The sequence below is a fragment of the Mobula hypostoma genome, chromosome 13, assembly GCF_963921235.1.
Source record: "Mobula hypostoma chromosome 13, sMobHyp1.1, whole genome shotgun sequence".
In the NCBI taxonomy this organism is placed as follows: domain Eukaryota; kingdom Metazoa; phylum Chordata; class Chondrichthyes; order Myliobatiformes; family Myliobatidae; genus Mobula; species Mobula hypostoma.
Window position 1 is genome coordinate 18,122,986 of NC_086109.1, and position 26,517 is coordinate 18,149,502.

The 26,517-nt window shown below is 42.7% G+C and overlaps 1 protein-coding gene across 5 annotated transcripts in view; it reads left to right on the forward strand.

The window, feature by feature from the left end:
• LOC134355464 (cyclin-dependent kinase 18-like) overlaps window positions 1-26,517 on the forward strand; it is a 128,939-nt gene that overhangs the window by 58,537 nt on the left and 43,885 nt on the right. For all 5 annotated transcript variants that reach the window (XM_063065390.1, XM_063065387.1, XM_063065388.1 and 2 more), the window contains exons 3-6: window positions 15,282-15,406; window positions 17,445-17,570; window positions 21,304-21,360; window positions 22,768-22,882. In XM_063065390.1, the coding sequence (XP_062921460.1) occupies window positions 15,282-15,406; window positions 17,445-17,570; window positions 21,304-21,360; window positions 22,768-22,882 (423 nt within the window). The remainder of the gene's footprint in view (window positions 1-15,281; window positions 15,407-17,444; window positions 17,571-21,303; window positions 21,361-22,767; window positions 22,883-26,517) is intronic.

Below are 26,517 nucleotides of genomic sequence, written 5' to 3' on the forward strand. Positions count from 1 at the left end.
TGTACCACCTAATATTTAATTTATATCTCTTGTTGCCATTCCTTGCGTTTTTATGTACTGCACTGTACTACTGCCACAAAACAGCATATTTCACAACATACGTCAATGATGTTAAACTCTGATTCTGATTCCTGCCAGAGAGCAGGTCCATATTCCAGATACTGCTCAGAATATCTCCCCCTTCCATGTCCGCATTTGTTATTTCCCTGTGGCCATGACTACCTGATGAGGATGCAGCCATCCAGGAAATTTGCCCTTAAAGCAACAATGAAAATGCCATCTGAAGCTGATGGAGCCCATGATTCTAATAGCAAGCGAAGTGACCTTTCAACTGATCAAGAGTGGTTACAGTCAGAAAAGTGTTCATCTGACTCTAACACCATCCCACCGCTGATGTTACATCAAACTGACGGTTAACAAGTTGGCCCAGGTTTTGAGAAGAAGTTATTCAAATTGTTAGGTATTTTAATGGGTTTTGTTTGGTTGTTTGTGAGGCAAGCTTCCATGACATTGCACAAAGGAGCCTTCAGCTGAAGTGAGGCTTGTCTGTGGTTGTGCTGCAGCAAGTGCCAATGTCATCTATTCACTGGAAGCTGCTCCCCCCTGCTAGTTAAGGACTGGCCTGTTCATGGAGCATTGCAGTTCTTCCACTGCCTGCTGTTTGGCTTCAGGGCACCGACTGATGATGTCACGGCGCTGACAGAGTATAAATCTAGTGCATGGAAAGCACCTGGTCTCTCGCTCCGGAGGCTCGCCATAGACTGGGTTGCGACCGGTACTGTGGGAACAGTGGAAGTGTCCTGCAGTGAGAGAGGACTCAAGTGAGCACTTTAGGTAAGTATTTGTAACTGGGTGTAAACTGAAGAGTTTACTGAATGTTTAGAGTCTGCCTTGTTCTGCAAATACCAGTAGTCTGTGTCTTCTGTTCTCATACACTGAACCTGTGAACCTAATTTCACACAACAGCGAGATAATTCGATGAGGGCGCATGGAAACAAATCACCCAGTTCAAGGGCAGCAGAGTGACACAATGGTTAGCATAATGCTATCACAGCTCCAGTGATCTGGGTTCAATTGCCGCAGCTGTCTGTAAGGAGTTTGTACGTTCTCCCTGCAGACTGCGTGAGTTTCCTCTGTGTGCTGCGGTTTCCTCCTGCATCTCAAAGACGTGACATTTACTAGGTTAATTGGTCACATGGGTGTAATTGGGTGGCGTGGGCTCGTTGGGAGAGAAGTGCCTGTTACGGCATTGTTTCTCTAATAAAAATATTAAAAATAAAAATAAAATAGTCAGTTATTCCACTCTCATTTTGGTATTTCCAGTATATATCTCTCCAGTTTCTCCAATATGTTATGGAGAGAGTGTTACAATATCAGAAGTACTGTCTTTGAGACTGCTCTCCTCTTTCACAAGGGTGTAACATTGAATCCTTTCCTATTCCAAAGCAAAGGATATAAAGATTAGCTGGATTTGTCACATCTACATTGATGCCTGCAGTGAAGTGCGTCGTTTGCGTCAAATCAATTCAGCGAGGATTGTGCCGCCCAGTACGCGTGTGTCGCCACATTTCTGGCACCAACGTAGCATGTCAGCGAATCACCAACCCTAACCGTACATCTTTGGAATGTTCAAGTTCGAGTTCGGTTTATTGTCATTCAACTATACATGTGTATAGTGTTCCTCCAGACCAAGATGCTCAACACAGTGCATATAACTCACAGACACAACACATAAACTAATATCACCACAATGTGGTAATGTGGCAATGTGGAAAGAAACTGTAGAACCCAGAGGAAACACACACTGTTATGGGGGGAGCATACAAATTCCTTATAGACAGTGGCAGGAATCATACCCTGATCTTACAGCTGGCATTGTAAAATGATTGCGCTCTTTGCTACGCTACAGTGCCACCCTTATTCCCATTTATAAATTATTCCCGGCACCGTTCCCCCTAAACTGCTCTGGTACATGGCCGCGCAGAAACTGAAATGCTCCCGTGCACATAGCCTTCATTGCCACGCAGCCGTAATTTTCTTTCATAGAATGTGCTGCACGGTTTTCAGGCCATGTAAAGATTTCCTGCTCAGAGCAATGGTTGGGCTGCACAGTCGGAAAATAAACAATCAGAGGGAACGTTAATTTCCAGGAACCTTTCTGGTGTTCATCACTTAATCAGCAAAGCTCCTCAAGTCATAATCAAATGTGGGACCGTTGTTCTACATTGAAACAATGGCTACAACACAGAAGTATCTCACAGATTGCTCTGCGAAGTATTGAGCTCATCAAAAACACTATACTAATGCAAGCCTTTTCTTAGGTCCACATTTATAAAGGAAAGCATTTGACAAACTTGTCATTCAAAACTTTTCCGTAACGTTGGCACTAAAATATTATCATTGGTTAATTTCTTTTGCAGCAGAAATTGTAAATGCTGTTCAAAGTTATTTAACAACTATATATCTCTTAAAGAGAGGGAGTATATATCTCTAATTTTAATTTGTATAGCGGACAGTGTTGTTATGTGTCCATGGTTTAATTAGCTTTGCCATATTTTACTGACCTTCTATCTGTCCCCCTCTATCACCACCCTGCTGCTGTAGCAATGGAGGCTTTGTAATACAGAGTGTATACTATCTATTTTTAACGTACCATGTGGCATTTTTTGCATTGTTTCATAGTAGGCATAAGTTTAATATGAGGAAAAACTTAAAGGGGCAGATTTTTCACATCGAGCAGGGGGTTCTCAATTTTTTTTATGTCATGGACATGGATCCCAGGTTGGGAACCCCTAACACAGAGGTCGATGAGTATATGGAAAGCCTGTAGATAGAGGTGAGGACAATGTCAATGTTTAAATATACCGAGAAGAACATGACAGAAAGGCTATTCATTGCTTCCGAATTCTGTGGACAATAAGAAAGAATGCCAGCATAAGTTCTACAAACAGTCATCCATTCTTCCAACACCAGAGTGAGATTCTGAGGCAAAACCCACATGCTCAGCTCACCAATAGGTCTGAAAACAGACTCTTTGATGGTCTAGATAATTCTTAATAGCCTCTGTTTCTCATTTTAATATTTTAATAAGCAAAGAACAGATATTCAATAAAAAAGCAAAAATACAGTATAACATTATACAGTATTTCTTTTAATGCCCTTATTTTTCCTCAATTTGATTTTATTTGCTGGTTTATTTTATATAATAATAATAAAAAATTATTTCTTACATCCAAGGGAGTGAAAATCTTTATGTTGCGTTTGCATCGCAATAAGGGAGGGAAGTGTAGGAGGATATTACTGAAACTCTAAGACTGTATACATAATTGTTTTGTATACACGTATGTACAGACAGATCCATGTACAGTCAGATATGCAATCAGATCAACATGTATTGGTAAATCTGATGGTCCCCCTTTGTTAGTCCCCAATTACTGTTTTCTCCAAGATAAGTTTGGAGAGACAACTAGACCTTTGTAATTGAAACTGAAAGGGCCTGAGCTGTTCTTTTTGGACGTCTATAGTCCTTGGAATGAATTTCTAAATTTGAGAAGATATTACATGAAGCAAGCTGAAGAATCTCCATGTTGCTGATAAAATTGTGGTTTATTCTGTGAAGAAGGGATCATAACAGAACTCTTTAAGAAGGCTGATTAAGTGGAATTATTAATGCAATCTTTTAATTTATGTTTGTGAAAGAGGATAATATTAACTGCACCAGACTTTCTGCATTCGAAGTAAATCCACACATCTGAGCCCTATTTACTATAGTTTATAGATGTCTGAAAATTAACTCCTGTAATAGAAATGCACAATACAGAAGCAGACTATTCGGCTGACACGCCTGCGTCATTTCTTTGAAGGAACTTTCAATTAGAGCCCTTGTTCTTCCGAAAAGCCTTGCAGATTTAGTGTCAGTCTCAGGCAATGAAACACAATGGACCACCCCTCGTCTCTGACTGTGTTTATTTTTACACTAATGTCTTGTTTTGCACAGCCTTTTATTTTCTTTCACTGTTTTGTATAATTAAGGTATAATTATGTTTTGTGTTTTGTTCTTTGTACCTACAAACCTGTGATACGGCTGCAAGCAAGATTTTCATCGTATCTGTATCTCACTGTAATTGTGCACATGACAATAAATTTAAAAAGACTTGGGTTTGCTGAGTCCTGGTGGACAGTTATGATATTCAATTGTTTAACTTTCAAGAAGAGAAATGATCATTATTGAATTAAATTGTGGTCTGTGCATACCGGGTAATAACATCTGCTGTGCAACCACAAAATAGCATCTTATTTTTGCTAATTATGTTTAAAAATGATCCAGGATTAGAGTTTCTCTTGTTCTCCGTGTAAACATAAGCAAGTAAACCATGTAAACAGAAACAATCCTATCAAAAAGATTCAAAGTTCAAAGTACATTTATTATCAAAGAATGCATAAATTATACAAACTTGAGATTTGTCTGCTTACAAGCAGTCGCAAATCAGAATCATGTTTAATATCATTGACGTATGTCATGAAATTTGTTGATCTGCAGTTGCAGTACATTGCAATACATAATAACAAAAACTGTGAATTAAAGTAAGTACAGCGATATATATATATAGGGATTGGACACATTATAGGCAGGAAACATCTTTGCGATGTTGGGGGAGTCCAGAACCAGAGGCCACAATTTCAGAATAAGGGGTAGGCCATTTAGAACGGAGTTGAGGAAAAACTTTTTCACCCAGAGAGTTGTGGATCTGTGGAATGCTCTGCCTCAGAAGGCAGTGGAGGCCAATTCTCTGGATGCTTTCAAGAAAGAGTTAGATAGAGCTCTTTGTGATAGCGGAGTCAAGGGATATGGGGAGAAAGCAGGAATGGGGTACTGATTGTGGATGATCAGCCATGATCACAGTGAATGGCGGTGCTGGCTCGAAGGGCCGAATGGCCTACTCCTGCACCTATTGTCTGTTGTCTATTATCTATTATACATATATATATATATATGTGTGTGTGTGTGTGTGTGTGTGTGTGTGTGTGTGTGTGTGTTAAATTAGTTGTGCAAAAAAGTAGTGAGGACATATTCATGGGTTGAATGTCCATTCAGATATCTGATAGCAGAGGGGGAAAACTATTCATGAATCATTGAGTGTGTGGCTTCAGGTTCCTTTTCCTCTGCACTGGTGGTAGCAATGAGGAGCGTGCATGTTTTAGATGATGGGGGTCCTTAATGATGGATGCTGCCTTGTTGAGCCATCCCTCACTGAAGATGTCCTAGATGCTGAGGAGGCTAATGCCCATGATGGAGCTGACTAAGTTTACAACTTTCTACAGCTTATATCAATCTTGTGCAGTGACCACCCCACACCAGACAGTGATGCAGCCAATTAGAATGCTCTCCATTGTACCTCCGTAGAAATTTGAGAGGACTTTGTTGACCTAATGAAATATAACTGCTGTCATGCCTTCTTTGTAGCTGCATCAAGATATGTTGGGCACAACATCTTCAGAGATGTTGACAGCCAGGGACTTGAAATTGCTCACCCTTTCCACTTCTGATCCCTCTATGAGGACTGATGTGTGTTCCCTCATCTTACCCTTTCTGAAGTCCACAATCAGTTCTTTGGTCTTACTGACGTTGAGTGCAGGGTTGTAGCTGTGACACCACTCAGCTAGTTGTACTCTCACTTCTGTACGCTTGCTCATCACCATTTGAAATTCGGCCAACAATAGATGTGTCACCAGCAAATTTATAGATGCAATTTGAGCTGTGCCTAGCCACATAGTCATGGGCATAGATCGAGTAGAGCAGTGGGCTAGGCACACATCCTTGAGGTATGCCAATGTTGATTATCAATGTTGATAAACTGGACTGGTCAAAGAACACTGAGGCTGTCTACAGGAAGGGTCAGAGCCGTCTCTATTTCCTGAGGAGACCGAGGTCCTTTAACATCTGCCAGACGATGCTGAGGATGTTCTATGAGTCTGTGGTGGCCAGTGCGATCATGTTTGCTGTTGTGTGCTGGGGCAGCAGGCTGAGGGTAGCAGACACCAACAGAATCAACAAACTCTTTCGTAAGGCCAGTGATGTTGTGGGGATGGAACTGGACTCTCTGATGGTGGTGTCTGAAAAGAGGATGCTGTCCAAGTTGCATGCCATCTTGGACAATGTCTCCCATCCACTACATAATGTACTGGTTGGGCACAGGAGTACATTCAGCCAGAGACTCATTCCACCGAGATGCAACACAGAGTGTCATAGGAAGTCATTCCTGCCTGTGGCCATCAAGCTTTACAACTCCTCCCTTGGAGGGTCAGACACCCTGAGCCAATAGGCTGGTCCTGGACTTAACTCCTGGCATAATTTACATATTACTATTTAACTATTTATCGTTTTATTACTACTTAATTATTTATGGTGCAACTGTAACGAAAACCAATTTCCCCCGGGATCAATAAAGTGTGACTATGACTATGACTATTATCAGTGAACTGGAGGTGTTACTTCTGATCTCCACAGATTATGGTCTTCCGGTGAGGAAGTTGAGGATCCAGTTGCAGAGGGAGGTACAGAGACCAAAGTTTTGGAGCTTTTTGATCAGACCTGTAGGAATGAATGTATTGAACTCTGAGCTGTAGTCATTAAATAGCAGTCTGACATGAGTATTAGAATTGTCCAGGTGATTCAAAGCCACATGAAGAGCCAATGAGATCACATCCACTCTAGACGTATTGCGACGATAGGCAAATTGCAGCGGGTCCAGGTCCTTGCTGAGATAGGCGTTGATTCATAACCAACCTCTCCAAGGACTTCCTTACCAGATCTAGAGTTTCACAGATAGATCTCAGTCCATGCACAGGGCACACCAGATGATAAAATACTGCAAATTCATATCCATGTGGAATATTCATATCTATGTGGATCAACACTGGTGCACCCCAGGTGTGTGTGCTTAGTCCACTGCTCGACTCTCTACATACACATGACTGTGTGGCTAGGCATAGCTCAAATGCCATCTATAAATTTGCTGATGATACAGCCATTGTTGGTAGAATCTCAGGTGGTGACGCTAGAGCGTACAGGAGTGAGATTTGCCAACTAGTGGAGTGGTGCCACAGCAACAACCTGGCACTCAACGTCAGTAAGACAAAAGAGCTGATTGTGGACTTCAGGAAGGGTAATATGAAGGAACACATACCAATCCTCATAGAGGGATCAGAAGTGGAGAGCATGAGCAGTTTCAAGTTCCTGGGTGTCAAGATCTCTGAGGATCTAACCTGGACCCAATATATCGATGTAGTTATAAAGAAGGCAAGACAGCGGCTATTTATCTGTCAAGTAGGATGCCGTGCACAATTCTGATTTGATGAAGGCAGACGTGAGAGCAAGGAGGAACATCTGGTGAAACTTCTGAAATGCCTGTTTCACTGCCACTGCTACTGTGTGGTCTGAAATCTCCAGAGGGGAAGGCCCCGCGTCCTCGGCTTTGCCTGTTGCTCGGCGGCCGGGGCAGGGTCAAAGCGCTCGGCAGAGATGGTGCTCGGTGCTCGATGTCAGAGGGCTGGTTGGAGGCTCAAAGTTTTCGGACGGACTGAGTCAGACTGTGGTCGGGTGCTTCCAGGATGCTGCATCGGCAAGTTTGCAGCGCTGGAAGCTCATGGCAGGGAGAGTTTCTCCCTTCTACCATCTGCGTGAGATGTTGGGGCTATCGGGACTTTAAGACTTTTTTTTACCGTGCCCATGGTCTGCTCTTATCAAATTATGGTATTGCTTCGCACTGTTGTAACTATATGTTATAATTATGTGGTTTTTGTCAGTTTTAGTCTTGGTCTGTCATGTGTTTCTGTGATATCATACTGGAGGAACATTGTATCATTTTTTAATGCATGCATTTCTAAATGACAATAAATGAGGACTGAGTGTCCTCATAATCTAATCTACTCTAATCCACCTACAAAAGAAAATAAACTATGTGATATTGTAGCATAGTTCAAAGTTTGAAGTAAATTAATTATCAAATTACATATATGCCACAAAATAGAACCCTAAGATTTGTTACCTTGCAGGCATACTCAGTAAATCCAAGAACCTTAATAGAATCAATGAAAGACCGCACCCAACAGGGCAGACAAATAACCAATGAGAGCAAACTTTTGAAAGATTTTCTGTTCAAGGGAATTGATGTTTCCATACCAGGCCATGATGCAACCAGTCAACATACTCCCAACCACACATCCTTTGAAGTCTGTCAAAGTTTTCGGTGTCATGCCAAATCTTCGCAGACTTCCAAGGAAGTACAGGCACTGTTGTGCTTTCTTTGTAAATGCACTTACGTGCTGGGCCCAGGACAGGTCCTCTGAAATGATAACACTGAGAAATTTAAAGTTGCTGACCCTCTCCACCTCTGATTCCCCAATGAGGACTGGCTCATGGACGTCTGGTTTCCTCCTCATGAAATCAATAATCAGCTCCTTGATCTTGCTGACATTGAGAGAGAGAGAGAGAGAGAGAGAGAGAGAGGCTGTTGTTGTGGCACCACTAAGCCAGATTTTCCTATGTACAAATTCATCACCACCTTTGATTCGGCCAATGATGGTGGTGTCATCAGCAAATTTAAATATGGCATTGGAGCTGTGCTTAAACACACAGTCTTACATGGAAAGCGAGTAGAGCAGGGGGCTAAGCACACGTCCCTGTGGTGCACCTGTGTTGATGGAGATTGTGGAGATGACATTGCTCCAATCTGAACTGACCGGGGTCCGCAAGAGAGGAAATCGAGAATTCAATTGCGCAGGGAGGTAATGAGGCCAAAGTCTTGAAGTTTATTGATTACTTTTGAGGGGATTATAGTATTGAATGTTGAGCTGCAGTCGATAAAGAGCATCCTGATGTGTATATATTTGCTGTCCAAATGTTCCAGGGTTGAGTGAATAGCTAATGAAATGGCATCTGCTATGGACCTATTGCTTCGGTTGTCAGATTGGAGTGGATCCAAGTCGCTTCTCAGGCGGAGCTGATATATTTCATCACCAACCTCTCACAATGCTTCACAGTAGATGCAATTACAGCTGAACCATAGTCACCATATTTTTCTTAGGTCTGGTATAATTGAAGCCTGCCTCAAGCAGGTGGGTACCTCAGACTGCCGAAGCAAGAGGTCGATGATTTCGGACAGCACGCCAGCCTGTTGGTCAGCACAGGCCTTTAATAATCAGACAGGTACCCCATCAGGGCCCGTGTTTTCCGTGGGTTCACCCCCCTGAAGGATGTTCTCATGTTGGCCTCAGAGACAAAAATTGCAGTGTCATCAGGGGCTGTGGGTGTTTGTAAAGGTTCCTCCATGTTTTGGCGGTCAAAGCGTGCATAGACGGCATTGAGCTCTTCTGGGAGTGAAGATCTGTTGTCACCTATATCACTTCATTTCACTTTGTAAGGGATAATAGCATTCCAGCCCAACCGCAGGTGCCGAGCATCCTTCATTGATTCAGGTTTGATCTGGAATTGCCATTTTGCCTGTGAGATGGTTTTCCAGAGGTCGTACCAGGACCTCTGGTATCTAACTTGGTTGCAAAATCTGAGGGCCTCTGACCTGGCCCTCAGCAGATTGCAGATCTCATGGTTCATTCAGGGCTTCTGGTTGGGGAAGACTCCGAATGACTTTGTTGGTACACATTCATCTATGACTGTTTTTATAAAGTCTGCTACAACTGTGGTAAATTCATTCAGATCCACTGATGAGTCCTTGAACACAGCCCAGTCCACCAACTCGAAGCAATCCTGTAGCAATCCTACCTCCTTCAACCACTTCTTTGTTGTCTTTATCCCTGGAGTCTTGCAAGTGTCTGTATGCAGATCGGAGGACAGCCAAAGTGATCAGATTTACCACAATGCAGTCTAGGCACGGAACAGTAGGCACTCCTTATCTCAGTATAGCAGAGGCCTAGTGTGTTGGGGCCTCTGGTGCTACAAGTTATGTGATGATGGTAACTGAGCAGAGATTTCTTCAAGCAAGCCTGATTGAAGTCCTTGACTATGATTTGAAATTCTTTAGGGTAGACTATTTCTTGTTTGGTGCCAGTGGCATGCAATATCTCAGGTGCCTATTCCAGTCAACCAATGGTGGTATGTAAACTGCAAGTTAGGCTCATGGTAGACGTTATTGGGATGTCATGAGCATTATAAATTATTAATAATAACTGGTTTTATGATCCTTGTAGGCATTTTCTTGGGCATTTAAAACTGGAAGTAATTGACAACCTGCCCAAATTGTCTGGCTTTCTAAAATATCTGTTCAACAAATTTGGCAGTGTACACATGGAACCAAGTGGATTATGACAGTTATGTGTCATTATTCAGTCTTCAGTCTCACAAATGAAACTAAAGTGATTAAGAGTGCTTATATAAGAGCAAGGCAGTTTCTTGAACTAAGGTTCAAGGTTCATTTCAAATGTTCATTTATTATCAAAGCATACAACTCTGAAATTTTTCTTCTCCAGATAGTCATGAAACCAAGAAAAAGAAGAACGGCAGCACGATCATCATTCCCCAAATCCCTCCTCCCTGCATAAAAAGCTGAACAAAAACATAACAGGCACATTGACACCCCCCCAAATCCCACTTCCCCTACACACAAAACATGAGAAAGATCGGGCGAAAAGCACAAAATACAAAAAAAACTATAAGAATGAAAAAATGTCCACAGTCCAAGTCCACATCCAAAATGCAGAAAACCTGGGCAACATTCTCTCTCTCTGAAGCAGAGTCAACTCATTAGTGATAACAAGGCAAGTCTCCCCTCTCCGTAGCAGAGTGATCTCAGCAGCAATAAAAGGCAGTCTCTCCTCTCCAGCAGTAACGATAACATGGCAGGCGGCCAGCATTTCAATCTCCTTCGTCACTTTAACAGGTGAAGAACGGAAGCTTTAGTCGGTGAAATGGAGCTGAACATCTGCTCACAGCCTTCTCTCCAGAACGTAATGAGTGCACTATTTCCCTAAGGGGTATCTCAGTCACTTACCAGTTTGCAGGTGTGAGTTGCTGGAGAGTTGTCCAATCACTTCCATTCAACTTACTTCAAAGTAAATTTATTATCAAAGTACATATATGTCACCATATACTACCCTGAGAGTTATTTTCTTGCAGTCATTCACAGTAGAACAAAGAAACACAATAGAATCAATGAAAAACGTACTCAAAGATTGACAGACATCCAATGTACAAAAGAAGACAGACAGTACAAATACAAATAAAAAATAAACAAATAAATAAATAGATACATACATAAATACATAAATTAATAACTGAATGAATGAAACTGAGAACATGAATTGTAGAGTCCTTGGAAGTGAATCCATAGGTTGTGTTTAGTGTGTTGCAGTCAGTGATGTCTTCCACGCTGGTCTGTTGGTTGAAGGGTAATACCTGTTCCTGAATGTGGCAGTGTGGGACCTAAGGTTCCTGTCCCTTCTTCTGATGGTAGCAGCGAGAAGAGAGCATGGCCTGGATGGTGGGGACTCTTGATGACAGATGCTGCTGTCTTGTGGCAGTTCTCCTTGTAGATGTGCTCAATGGTGGGGAGGTACAGTCAAAGTCAGGGTCAAAGGTGAGATTATTGTTATATGCACAACTACATGTACGCAAGGGTGAAATGAAAAACTTGTTTGCAGCAGAATCACAGGCACCTAGCATCAAATACATAACATTCACAAGAAAAACACAACTTGTATATGATTTCCTCATAACCAATGGTGATTGGGAGTCCATTTATGCCCCTTTACCATTTATAAGATAGTTATATTCCAGATAATGTCACAGATGGAATTCTATGACCAAATACCAGCTAGGATAGACAAAGAGCAGTCCATAAGTTACACAGGCTTAAACAGTAGGAGCAATAATTTAATTGAATATCCCTTCTCTATGCAGCTAATGATATCTACTCCATGAACAATAGTAAAAACGCCAAAAAAACAGTTCAGAAGAGATCTGGCAACCTGCTTAACTGGTCCAACCCAATATAGAAGTGTTAGTAAATAGTCACAAATGTTAAGAGGTATCGATGAATTGCTTCACCAACATTGCATGCAACTACGTAGAAAAGAATCTTCAAAACACAACTTTTAAAAAATGTGACCAAATTCTCACAGCAGCACATATAAAATGCTGGAGGAGCTCAAGAGGTCAGGCGACATCCATGGAGAGGATAAAGAATCGATGTTTTAGGTGGAGCCTCTTCATTCACGAGTCCTGAAGAAGGGTCTCAGCCCAAAATGTCAGCTGTTTATTCATCTCCATAGATGCTGCCTGACCTGTGGAGTTCCTCCAGCATCTTGTGTGTGTATGTGAGTGTGTCTGTGTGTGTATGATTAATTGTGTGACTGTGAGTGCGTTTTTCTGTGAGTGTGTCTTTTCTGAGTGTATGTGTCTGTAAGTGCGTGTGCCTGTGCGTGAGTGTGTGTGCGTGTGTGTGTGTGTGTGTGTGTGTGTGTGTTGCTCTGGATTTCCAGCATCTGCAGAACCTTGTGTTAATGTTGCCAAATTTCCACAGTCATGCAAATACTGTCATAAAAATGCATTTTGAAAGAGTCTAGAGGATGCTGTTTACTTGGATTAGAAGGCCTTTGACAAGGTGCCACATATAAAACCATAAGATATAGGAGCAGAATTAGGCCACTTGGCCCATCAAGTCTACCCCACCTTTTCATCATGACTGATCCAATTTTCCTCTCAGCCCCGATCTCTTGCCTTCTCTCCCTATCCCTCGATGCCCTGACCATTCAAGAATTTATCAAACTCTGCCTTAAATGTACATAAAGACTTGGCCTCCACAGCTGCCTGTGGCAAAGAATTCCACAGATTCACCACTCTCTGGCTAAAGAAATTACTTCTCATCCCTGTTCTAAAAGGACACCCCTCTATTCTGAGGGTGTGTCCTCTGGTCTTAGACTCTCTTGCCATTAGAAAGATCCTCTCTACATCCACTCTATCAAAGCCTTTCACCATTCAATAGGTTTCAATCAGGTCACCTGTCATTCTTCTGAGTTTTAGTGAATGCAGACCAGAGCCATCAAACACTCTTCATATGACAAGTCATTCAATCCTGGTATCATTTTTGTGAATCTCCTTTGAACCCTCTCCAGTTTCAGCACATCCTTTTTAAGATAAGGGGCCCAAACGTGCCCACAATACTCCAAGTGAGGCTTTGCCAGTGCTTTAAAAAGTTTCAACATTACAGCCTTGCTTTTATATACCAGTCCTCTTGAAATGAATGCTAACATTGCATTTGCCTTCCTCAACCTGCAAATTAATCTTTAGGGAATCCTGCACAAGGACTCCCATTTCCCTTTGCACCTTATAGAAACATAGAAATCTACAGCACATTAGAGGCCTTCAGCCCACAATGTTATGCCGACCATGTAACCTACTCTAGAAGCTGCCCAGAATTTCCCTACCGCATAGCCCTCTATTTTCCTAAGCTCCATGTACCTCAGTTTTTTAGTATTTTCTCTCTATTCAGAAAATAGTCAGCCCTTTCATTTCTTCTACCAAAGTGCATGACCATATACTCCCCGACACTATATTCCATCTGCCATTCCTTTGCCCATTCTCTTAATCTGTCTAAGTCCTTCTGTAGTTTCTCTACTTCCTCAAAACTACGTGCCCCTCCACCTATCTTCATATAATCTGTAAACTTTACAACAAAGCCATCAATTCCATCATCCAAATCATTGACATATAACATAAAAAGAATTGGTCCTAACACAGACCCCTGTGGGATACCACTTGCCACTGGCAGCTAAACAAAAAAGGCTCCCTTTATTCCCACTCTTTGCCTCCTGCCAACAGCCACTATTTTATCCATGCTGGAATCTCTCTTGTAATACCACGGACTCGTAGCTTGTTAAGCAGCCTCATGTATAGCACCATCTCAAAGGCCTTCCGAAAATCCAAGTACACAACATCAACAGATTCTCCTTTGTCTATCCTGCTTGTTATTTCTTCAAAGAATTCCAACAGATTTGTCAGCCAAGATTTTCCCTTGAAGAAACTATGCTGACTATGGCCTATTTTATCATGTGCTTCCTTGAGACCTCATTTTTAATAATTGACTCCGACATCTTCCCAACCACTGAGGTCAGACTAACTAGCCTATAGTTTCCTTTCTTCCACTTCTCTCCTTTCTTGAATAGTGGAGTGATATTTACAATTTGCCATTCTTCCAGAACCATTCCAGAATCTAGTGATTCTTGAAAGATCATTACTAATGCCTCCATGATCTCTTCAGCCACCTCTTTCAGAAGATTCCAAAGAACCTACTCTTTAGTTATGGTAACTTCACACACTTCATGCTCTTTGACACTTGGAACTTCCACCATACTGCTAGTGTCTTCCACATTGAAGACTGATGCAAAATACTTATTCAGTTCATCCACCATTTCCTTGTCCCCCATTACTACCTCTCCAGCATTGTTTTCCAGCAGTCTGATATCCACTCTTGCCTCTCTTTTACACGTTATGTATCTGAAGAAACTTTTGGTATCCTTGTTAATATTATTGGCTATCTTACTTTTGTTTTCCTTCTTTAACTTCTTAATGACATTTTTAGTTAAGCTTCCCAATCCTCTAACTTCCTACTAATTTCTGCTCAATTGTATGCCCTCTTGTTGGCTTTTATGTTGGCTTTGACTTCTCTTGTTAGTCATGATTGTGTCATCTTTCCTTTAGAACACTTCTTCCTCTTTGGGATGTATATATCTTGTGGCTTCCAAGTTGCTTCCAGAAGTTTCAGCTCTTGCTGCTCTGCCATCATCCCTGCCAGTGTTCTTTTCCAATCAACTCTAGCCAACTCCTCTCCCATGTCTCTGTAATTCCCTTTACTCCACTGTAATACTGACACATCTGACTTTAGCTTCTTCTTCTCAAGTCTCATGGTGAATTCAATCATGTTATGATCACTTTCCCCTCAGGGTTCTTTTACCTTAAACTCTCTAATCAATTCTGGTTCATTGCACAACACCTAGTCCAGAATAGCAGATCTTCCAGTGTGCTGAACCCAATGTAATAATGACCAGAAAGTTTCATTCAGTTTTATTGTGATTGATGGGTTAACATTTCTTCAGAGTCTTAGAAACATTTTGAAACTCTGTCGTATGAAATAACCCACCTGAGAAGGCAAAAGACTTGTTTCAATGACAGAAAATGAACCATTGCATTACCATTTCAATGGCTTGATACTTTAGCCAGATCCTACAGCACAAACCCTGTTCGGTGATTCAGGCTTCTCTTTATTTAGATATTGCACGCGAAAATCTTCCACTGACGTTGAACGTGCACTCGGACAGAGTTGCACCAGAGGATGTCCATTCACCAAATTCGCTGCACTACAGGAACCATCGGCAGCGCAGGTTCTCAATGGAGGTAGAGTACCATTTCTTGCTTCAGGCTGGTGTTCTCATAGTAGAAGTCAAGGTCAAGTTCATGACTCTAGCTACTTCAGTTGATCAAGGGTTAGGGTCAATGCTTTCATTGATAATTAAGTAAACTGGAGAACGTACACATGGGACAAAGTGGATGACAACAGTCTTGCGTCATTATTTAGTCTTTAATCTCACAAGTGAAACTAGAGTGTCTCTAGAACAGCAAGGCAATGAGGCACTTGGGAACATTTGCTCTGCTTCGGTACTATATAAATGCAAGATGACATTCTTGCTTCTCAATGTTAAATCTCATTCGTTAAATTTAAATATTGTTGTGACAGGAGAGCTGTGTAGAACTATATACAATGTCCCTGGAATTAAAGGCTTTACGCACGAGAAGCATTTGATGAGTCTGGCCCTGTACTTGATTCAGTTCAGAAGGATAATGGGGGAATTAATAGAAGCCTACTGGATACTGAAAGGGCCAGACAGAGCGGACATAGGGAGGATATTTCCCTTAACGGAGGAGTATAGGATCTCAAAGGCACAACCTTAGAATAAAGGGGCATCTCATTAAAACTGAGGTGAGGAAGAATTTCTTTGGCCAGATGCTGATGAATCTGTGGAATTTGTTTCCATAGAGGACTGTGGAAGCTGCCACTGGGATTATTTAAAACAGAGATTGATAGCTTCTTAATTGGTAAGGGGGAGGGGTGTTAAGGCAGGAGGATGAGGCTAAAAGAATAATCAATCATGAATGATGGTGGATGGCCTAATTCTGCTCCTATATCATACGGTCTTATGATTTAAAGTGCATCACAGAAGAGATAAGCATGGACCTCTCCTTATTGCTCTTCATGTTATCTCACCAACATAAGAGTGTATTCCCCATTCTCTGTTTATTGACCATTAGATGCGGTCTCTGTAGGTCAGAGCTGAGGAGGAACATCATCACTCAGAGTGTGAGAAACCGTTGGGGGCTGTGGAAGCCCAGTTGCTGGGTTAAGTGATGTGTAGTTTTCTGGAAATCCAGGTATATAGGGCTAGTGTTGGTGAGGTTGCACCTGGAGTATTGCATACAGTTCTGGTCACCCTGCTACAAGAAAGATCCCATTAAGCTTGAAAGTGTGCAAAGAAGCTTCACAAGAGTGTTACAGGACTTAAGGGCATGAGTTTTTGGGAGAGGTTGGACAAGTTTGGACTTTATTCCTTGGAGTGTAGGAGAAAGGATAAATGCAGACAGCCTTTTCCCTGGGGAAAAGTAATCAAAAAAAAAGTGAGAGGGTTAAGGGGAGAGGGAAATGATTTAAAAGGGACCTGAGGGGCAACTTCTTCATGTAGAAGTGGTGCTCATATGCCAGAAGAGGTGATTAAGGTAGGTTTAACAACATTTCAAGGAATACTTGGACAGGTACAGGAACACAGGTTGAAAAGGTTTAGAGGTAATGGGCAAATTGGACTAGCTCAGATGGGCATTTTGGTTAGCATGGACCAGTTGGGCAGAAGGGCCTGTTTCTGTGCTGTATGGCTCTATGCTGAAAGATGGTACTGAGACTGAGGTAGATTAACTGGAGCAGGGTTGGGGAGCTTAATGGCCTACTCCAGCTCCCATTTCTTCAGTTCCTCTTTCACTTGCATCTTAACGGTGGCGCACCACGGTAATGCAGCAGTTAGCGTAACGCTATTACAGCTCAGGGTGTTCGAGTTCGACGTTTAATTCTGATGCCACCCATAAGGAGTTTGCACCACGTGGCTTTGCTCTGGGTGCTCCAGTTTCCTTCCACGGTCCAAAGACCAGTTAGTGGGTTAATTGTTCGTTGTAAATTGTCCTGTGATTAGGCTAGCGTTAAATTTGTGAGTCGCTGAGTGGTGCAGCTTGTTGGGCCGGAAGGGCTGTATCTCTAAGTAAATAAAAATAAATTAATTAATGCTGTTTACCTCGAATGTTTCCTGTATCAACAATGTAATTGATTACCTTCTCATTTGCTTCCCTTTTCCCAACGCCGTCCGCCACTTCCCACCATCTGCCCCACTTCCAGGACCTGGGCAAGAGGCTGTCACTCCCGATGGACATCAGGCTCCCGGAGGAATTCCTGCAGAGACTGCGACTGGAGAGCTCACCCTTCCCCAAAGCTCAGAGCAGGAGCTCCCGCAGAGCTTCTTTGGTGAGTTGGTTACTGGGAGGGCTGGAGGTTCCTGTTTCTCCTGCTCCACAGGGACAGTTGTAAACATTCAGCCTCTTGAGCCTGCTTTGTTTTCCAGCTACAGGGGCATGGCAAACTAATTTCACCGGAGCTGGAGAAGACACCTATTTATGCACAGAGTGTTATTTTGCAATCAGGAACCAAACACAAAATTACTGTGGATGTAGCGAATCTTAAATGTAAACAGAGTATTTGGGAGTTTCAAGCATAGGCTGAATACAGACTCACTTAAAATACTCTTTACAGCTCACGTTCTCAGTATTATTTGTTTATATTTGCACAGTTTGTCTTCTTTTGCACTGGTTCTTTGTCTGTTTATGTACCGGTTTTTGTAAATTTTATTGTATCTCCTTCTTTTCTTATAAATGCCTGCAAGAAAAATGAATCTCAAGGTAGTATGTGGTTACCTACTGTATAGGTACTTGGATGATAGATTTACTTTGAACTTTGAACTTTGGATAGGTTTAGACTTTGTTCGCTGGAGCTTAGGAGAAGAAGGGAAGATCTCATAGAGGTATACAAAATTATTGGGGGTATAGACAGAGGGAATGTATTTAGGCTTTTTCCCTCATATTGGCTGAGACTGAAAACAACTGGTCATAGGCTTAGGATGTAATGAAGACTTAAGGGGAAACCTGAGAGGAAACTTCTTCACTGATGTAAGTGTGGAATGAGCTGCCAGTGGAAGTGATAGATGCTGGTTCAATTGTAACATGTAAGAGAGGTTTGGATAGGTACAGAGGCCTATCATCTGGCTTCAGGTAGATTCCACTAGATAGAACACCAGGCCAAAATGGACTAGATGGGCCAAAGGGCCTGATTCTGTGCTATTGTGCTCAATGGCTCTATGACTAAATATACAGCAGGTCATGCAGCATTGCTCTTTGCAACGTTTACAAAATCTTGTATGCATGTCAAGTAGTAATTAAACTGATTAACTGACTAGGTTAAGGATGTTCTTCCTGATGGTAGAAGATGATAAGATAGGAAGGGACAGACTACTTCCTCTGCTCGAAAGAGCTCAGAACAAAGAAGGCAGAAGCTAGAAATATGAGAAGGGAGATTGGGTCTAAAGTGAAGAAAGCTTTCTTCACTCAAAGGGTAAAGGGAATTTAGAACACAGTCCACAATAAAACTTTTTAGATTGAATTTCTTACGAAAATTTTGAAGAATGTTTTGGTGCATATTCAGGCAAGGTTATACATTGGGAGGCAGGAGTTAAGCTCAACTTTAGTTATATAGTCATAGGGGGGAAGCACAGAGACAGGTCTTTTGGCCGACCAAGTCTGCACCAACTGTCAAACACACATCTACGTCAAATCTTCCATTAATCCTTCATTCTTTTAAAATTCTCTCCACATTCTCATCAATTTACACTTAGATTCTACCAGTTACTGACACACTTGGGCCAACTCAATGACCAGTCAATGTACCAAACTGCATGTCTCTGGGGTGTGGGAGGAGAACAAAGGAAACTCTCTTCCTTGGAGTGTAAGAGAATGAGGGGAGATTTGATAGAAGCATACAACATTCTGAGTGGTATAGATAGGGTAAAATGCAAGCAGGCTTTTTCCACTGAGGTTGGGTGAGACTAGAACTAGAAATCATAAGTTAAGGGTGAAAGGTGAAAGGGGAACCTGAGGGGGGATCTTCTTCACTCAGAAGATGGTGCAAGTGTGGAACGAGCTGCCAGCAGAAGTGGTGAACGTTGGTTCGATTTCAACATTTAAGGGAATTTGGGATCAGCACATACATGGAGGACTGTTGCTCAGGAGCAGGTCAGAATAACAGTTTGACCCTAACTAAATGGACCGAAGGGCTTGTTTCTATGCGGCAGTGCTCTATGACTATGAAGCCCATGCAGCCACAATGAGAAGGTGTAAACTTCACACAGCACCTGAGGTCAGACCAGATCTGTTTGAGTGACAAAAGACTGAACAGTATGCCCCTCCTCTTTCGTTTCCTCTTGAGCCTCCAACAGCTTTTGCTCAGTGAAAGTATCCCATCCATTTTTGAAAGGAGGAGCTAAATCGCTTTGGCCTTCTGAGCCAGTGTTGGCTGCTGCCATCAAGTGGTGACTTTGTCTTCCTAATTTAATAGCATCTCCAGCAGCCTTAATTCCAATCCCTCTGCTTGGTAACGGTGGCAAGTGGGGAGGGAATTGCACTCAGATTTGGAGCACTCACTAAGTTCAGCACTCCCACCACCCCAACCCCCTGTCATCTTCACACTAGGTCTCCATGCCCCTCCTCAGGAACAACCCCGTAATCTCTGACAGGGACATCGATACAACTGCTAGTCGTTGCTGCTCTCAATAGCATCCACAATGCACGTGTGCTGGCTTTACATTAGCGATATTCTTTTACGATCCTGGTCCAGCGACCTTGGTACAGAATCTAGGTTGACATCGATCCCAGTGTGGACCATAGGAGATCTACACAGTTGAAGTTGTTTTCATTCAGCTGAGATGTTAGAACAACAATTTGTGTCTCCTTCTGGAGGGATATAGAAGATTCCATGTCACAACTTGGTGAGGAACGGGGAAGTTCTCCTTTACTGTCCTCATTAATATTTAGTGGTTTGGGGACTCCGCTGTGTATGGATCGGCTACTAGGTTTTCTATGCTACTTGATGACCCCTCCTGTCTACAAGAAGAGTCAGAGCCGTCTCTATTTCCTGAGGAGACTGAGGTCCTTTAACATCTGCCGGACGATGCTGAGGATGTTCTACGAGTCTGTGGTGGCCAGTGCTATCATATTTGCTGTTGTGTGCTGGGGCAGCAGGCTGAGGGTAGCGGACACCAACAGAATCAACAAACTCATTCGTAAGGCCAGTGATGTTGTGGGAATGGAACTGGACTCTCTGACGGTGGTGTCTGAAAAGAGGATGCTGTCTAAGCTGCATGCCATCTTGGTCAATGTCTCCCATCCACTACATAATGTACTGGTTGGGCACAGGAGTACATTCAGCCAGAGACTCATTCCACCGAGATGCAGCACAGAGCGTCATAGGAAGTCATTCCTGCCTGTGGCCATCAAACTTTACAACTCCTCCCTTGGAGGGTCAGACACCCTGAGCCGATAGGCTGGCCCTGAACTTATTTCATAATTTACTGGCATAATTTACATACTACTATTTAACTATTTATTACTATTTTCTATTACTAATCTATTACTATTTATTATTTCTATGACTATTACTATTTACTATCTACTAATAGTAATATTACTATTACTATTTCTATTACTATTTATTATTTATGCTGCAACTGTAACGAAAACCAATTTCCCCCTGGATCAATAAAGTATGACTATGACTGTGACTGTGACTATCACTATGACTATGACTATGACTTAAAAAGCTTGACTGCTTGAGACTTTTGTTGTTGCTTACTTCAGAGACTCCCTTTTTCAGTGAAACTAAAGATGGGGCAGCACAGTAGCACAGTGGTTAGTGTAACACGATCACAGCTCCAGCGACCAGGGTGCAATTCCACCACTGTCTCTACATTCTTCCCGTGATCGTGTGGGTTTCCTTCAGGTACTCTGGTTTCCCCTCACATTCCAAAAACGTACAGGTGAGTAGGTTAATTAGTCACATGGGGGGGGGGTAATCAGGCAGCACAGGCTCACTAGGCCGGAGGGCCTGTTACCATGATATATGTCTAAAGTTATTTTTGTTTCATTCTCTGCAGTCAGACATTGGATTTGGGAAGCTCGAGACTTACGTCAAACTGGACAAGCTAGGAGAGGTGAGGCTAAACTTCCTTGCTGCCTAATTTCTTTCCCGTGCTATCTGCTTTCCTCTTAGGTTCGGCAGAGGACATTTTCCACAATCGGTAAGAAATGGTTTAATATTGAAGTAATGTCGATTAATTCCGCCTCTTGGCTTAAATTACCAGAGAGACTTTAGTGATGGCTATCTAGCCACAAAATCTTATTGCCCCCACCTCCTAATTATCTCAGCTATCGTTGCAAGGATGAACTCCTCCAAAGATATATCCACAAGGCCGACTCTCATTCATATCAGAGAAGCAGAAGAGACTACTTCATTAAATGTACTTAACACTCAGTTAGCTGGATTTTTGCATAGCAGAATAGTTAAAGGTTATGGGGAAAAGACAGAAGGTGGAGCTAAATCATATTGAATAGTGGAGCAGGTTCTATGGGTCAGATGGTTGATTACTGCTTCTACTTACTTTCTAATATTCTTATGATAACCTGGCCTTTGTCCATCTGATTAACTTAATTTAATTTATGGTTTGGTTAAAGACCTAGACTTGGTGATTGTCTCTTGTTAAAACTATCCATGGGATTGCTGACTGATCGAGTGCCCAGCCAGAATCTTTTTCCAGGGCAGAGCGAAGTGATATCAAGGGCATAATTTTGAGAGATTAGAAGAAGGTATAGGAGGGATGTCAAAGGTAAGTTTTTTACACAGACAGCAGTGAGTGCATGGTGGAGGAGGCAAATGCATTAGGGGCACTTAAGAAATTCTTAAATGGGCACCTGGAGTACAAAGAAGGTTCACCAGATTGATTCCTGGGATGGCAGGTCTTTCATATGAAGAAAGACTGGATGAACTGGGCTTGTACTCGTTGGAATTTAGAAGATTGAGGGGGGATCTGATTGAAACGTATAAGATCCTAAAGGGATTGGACAGGCTGGATGCGGGAAGATTGTTCCCGATGTTGGGGAGGTCTAGAACGAGGGGTCACAGTTTGAGGATAGAGGGGAAGCCTTTTAGGACCGAGGTTAGGAAAAACTTCTTCACACAGAGAGTGGTGAATCTATGGAATTCTCTGCCACAGCAAACTGTTGAGGCCAGTTCATTAGCTATGTTTAAAAGGGAGTTAGATATGGCCCTTGTGGCTACAGGGGTCAGGGGGTATGGAGGGAAGGCTGGGTTCTGAGTTGGATGATCAGCCATGATCATAATAAATGGCGGTGCAGGCTCGAAGGGCCGAATGGCCTACTCCTGCACCTATTTTCTATGTTTCTATGTTTCTATATGTTATGTAGGAGGAAATGGGTAGATTGACCTTAGAGTCGGTTAAAAGATTGGTACAACATCAGAGGCTGAAAGGCTTGAATGTTGCTGTAATGTTCTATGTTCTATCTTGCCCACTGTCTCAGGAATGCTGGCACTTTTCTTTCAGGGAACTTACGCCACCGTGTTTAAGGGAAAAAGCAAGCTGACAGAAAACCTGGTGGCATTGAAGGAAATCCGACTGGAACACGAAGAGGGAGCACCATGCACTGCAATTCGTGAAGGTACAGTTCAATTCCTGAACTCCACTCCACGTATCATCAATGTTAGCTCCAGCAGGAATCTGGTTTACTTGGTGCAAGGAGTAGGTACTGTGTTCAGGCAAACCTGGCCTGTGCAAGGTTGGTTCTGATTCTATGTTTCCCTCTCTTGTTTCAGATTAAGAAGGTGTGCTTGGTAATTATCTGTGTTTGATCTTGTTTCTCGGGTATTTAGGAAATATTGTTGGGCCTCCAAAGACTTTGGAAAAATCCAAGACTTCACTTATCTACTTGAATCCCTGCCATACATATTCTCCTGATCTCAGAGCCAGCAGGCTGCAGTCTCTAATTGGACCTATTCTTGGCTGCCACACATTAATCTAAAAGAACCTGCAGTCTGCAGCCTGGGAGATCCTGGCATCAGCTCCCTGAAAAGCATCCTGGATAAGGCTATTGGTGGGTTCAAAATTCATCCAATTAGACTTGGTGCAGCACTGCCAAGGGTGCTGTCTTTTGGACAAGATACAAATCAAGCCCGAGTGCTTTCTCAAAGAACATGGGGTCTTGCCAATGTTTAGCATTCAGGTAGATACTATTGCCTATTACCTCACTGCTAATTGAGGGAGCTTACTCAGCTTTATTTCTTCCCTTACAGCGGTAACTCCACATTGTGACTACTCTATATTGGCTCCCTGAGGCTTTGAAAAGTGGAGAAACTCAGCAGTGTCCAGACACCCTCCTGTTCTTTCCCCAGGTGTTTGTTCAGGATCGATGTGTAATACCTGGACACTGGCTGTTCAATTATTGAAAAGCCTCATATTTAAATTCAAGTTCTCCAGTTGAGTCACCAGGACTATCACCAGAAACAAGAACAGGAGCTGATGTTCATCTGGCTCAGATAATATTAGTTAGCTGATCAGCATAAAATAACACTTTACCAAAAATGTTTCAAATGGTTCAATTTAATATCAGAGAATGTATACAGTATACAACCTGAAACTCTTACTCTACATAAATATCCACAAAACAAAAAAGCCCATAGAATGAATGATGTTTAATTTTAGTTAGCTGAGTCGGTGTGGGCAGAAGTCAGAAATAGGAAAGGATCAACCACTGTGCTGCGAGTAGTCTATAGGCCCCCAAATAGCCCTCGGGACATCGAGGAGCAGATAGCAGGCAGATTTTAGAATGGTGCAGGAAATACAGGGTTGTACTTATGGACGATTTCAACTTCCCTCATATTGACTGGCACCTCCTGACTGCAAGGGGGATAGATGGGGCTGAATTTGTCAGGTGTGTTCAAGGAGGATTCCTGACACAGAACGTGGACTGGCCGACGAGAGGAGAGGCCGTACTGGATCTAATTCTGGGTAATGAACCTGGTCAGGTGGCAGACTTCTTGGTGGGGGAGCATTTTGGTGAGAGTGACCACAACTCTCTTAGCTTCAGCATAGCTATGGAAAAGGATAAAAACAGACAAAATGGGAAAGTGCTTAACTGGGGAAGGGCTAACTATGAAGGGATGAGGAACTAGCAAGAGCAAATTGGAAACAGATGTTCAAGGGTGAAAGCACAGAAGTAATGTAGAGGGGAAGTTTGGGGACCACTTGTGCTGGGTTCAGGATAGGTTTGTCCAACTGAAATAAGGAAAAAATGGTGGGAAAAGGGAACCTTGGCTGACAGAACACGTGAGGCAACTCGTCAAGAGAAAGAAGGAAGCATATGTTAGATATAAGAAGTAGGAAGCAGGAGGGGCTCATGATAAATATAGGGTAGCCAGGAAGGAGCTTAAGAAAAGACTTAGGAGAGCTCGAAGGGGGCATGAGAAGGCCTTGGCATGTAGGATTAAGGAGAACTCCAAGACGTTCCATGCATATGCGAAGAACAGAAGGATGAGAAGAATGAAGGTGGGGCCACTAAAGGATAAAGAAGGCAACATGTGCCTGCAGGTTGAGGAGGTTGGGGAAGTCCTAAATGAACTCTTTGCTTCAGTATTCACAAGTGAAAAGGACCTTGATCAGGGTGAGGTCAAAATAGAACAGGCCTGTGTGTTGGACAATGTGGAGATTAAGGAAGAAGAAGTGTTGGATCTTCTTAAAAACATCAAGATTGGTAAGTCCCCAGGGCTGGATGTGATATATCCCAGGTTGCTGTAGGAATTGAGAGAAGAGATCACTGGAGCAGTAGCTATGATCTTTGAATCCTCTTTGGCTGCAGGGGAGGTGCCGGAGGATTGGAGAATGGCAAATGTAGTTCCCTTGTTTAAAAAAGGTAATAGGGTGAATCCTGGGAACTATAGACTGGTAAGTCTTACGTCAGTGGTCTGCAAACTATTGGAAAGGATTCTTAAGGATAGGATCTACGAGCATTTGGAGAAGTACAGTCTACTCAAGGATAGTCAACATGGCTTTGTGAAGGGAAGGTCGTGCCTCACGAGCCTAATTAAGTTTTTTGAAGAGGTAACAAAAGAAATTGATGAGGGTAGGGTGGTAGATGTGGTCTACATGGATTTTAGCAAGGCATTTGATAAGGTCCCCCACGAGAGACTCATCCAGAAAGTCATGAGGCATGGGACCTTGGCTGTTTGGATAAAAAATTGGCTTAAAGGAAGAAAGCGGAGGGTAGTAGTGGAAGGAAAGTATTCTGTCTGGAGGTCAGTGACTAGTGGAGTGCCGCAAGGATCTGTCCTGCTCTTTGTGATTTTTATAAATGACCTGGATGAAGAGGCGGAAGGACGGGTGAGTAAGTTTGCGGATGACATGAAGATTGGGGGAGTTGTGGATGGAACTGTAGGTTGTCGAAGGTTACAAGAGGATATAGACAGGATGCAGAGTTGGGCAGAAAAGTGGCAGATGGAGTTCAATGCAGATAAGTGTGAGGTGATACATTTTGGAAGGACAAACCAGAAGGCTGAGTACAGGGTTAATGGTCGGTTACTTAAGAGCGTGGATGAACAGAAGGACTTTGGGTTTCAAATCTATACATCCCTCAAGGTCGCTGCACAGGTTGATAGGATGGTTAAGAAGGCCTATGGGATGCTAGGCTTCATTAATAGGGGGATTGAGTTCAAGATTAGAGAGGTCATGTTGCAACTCTACAAATCTCTGGTGAAACCACACTTAGAATATTGTGTTCAGTTCTGGTCACCTCTTTATAGGAAGGATGTGGAAGCTATGGAGAGGGTGCAGGAGATTTACCAGAATGTTGCCTGGATTGGGAAACAAGTCTTATGAGGTAAGGTTAGCAGAGCTGGGACTTTTCTCTTTGGAGCGTAGAAGGATGAGAGGGGACTTGATAGAGGTCTACAAGTTTATGGGAGGCATAGATAGGGTGAATAGCCAGTACCTGTTTCCCAGGACACGAATAGCAAACACCAGAGGGCATATGTACAAAGTTAAGGGAGGGAAGTTTAGGGGAGACATCAGGGGTAAGTTTTTTACACAGAGGGTTGTGCGTGCCTGGACTGACTTGCCAGGGATGGTGGTGGAGGCTAAAACATTAGGGGTATTTAAGAGCCTCTTGGACAGGCATATGGATGAAAGAAAAATAGAGGGTTATGGGGTAGTGTGGGTTTTGTACGTTTTTTAAAGGAATATATGGGTCGGCACAACATCGAGGACCGAAGGGCCTGTACTGTGCTGTAGTATTCTAGAGTCTAG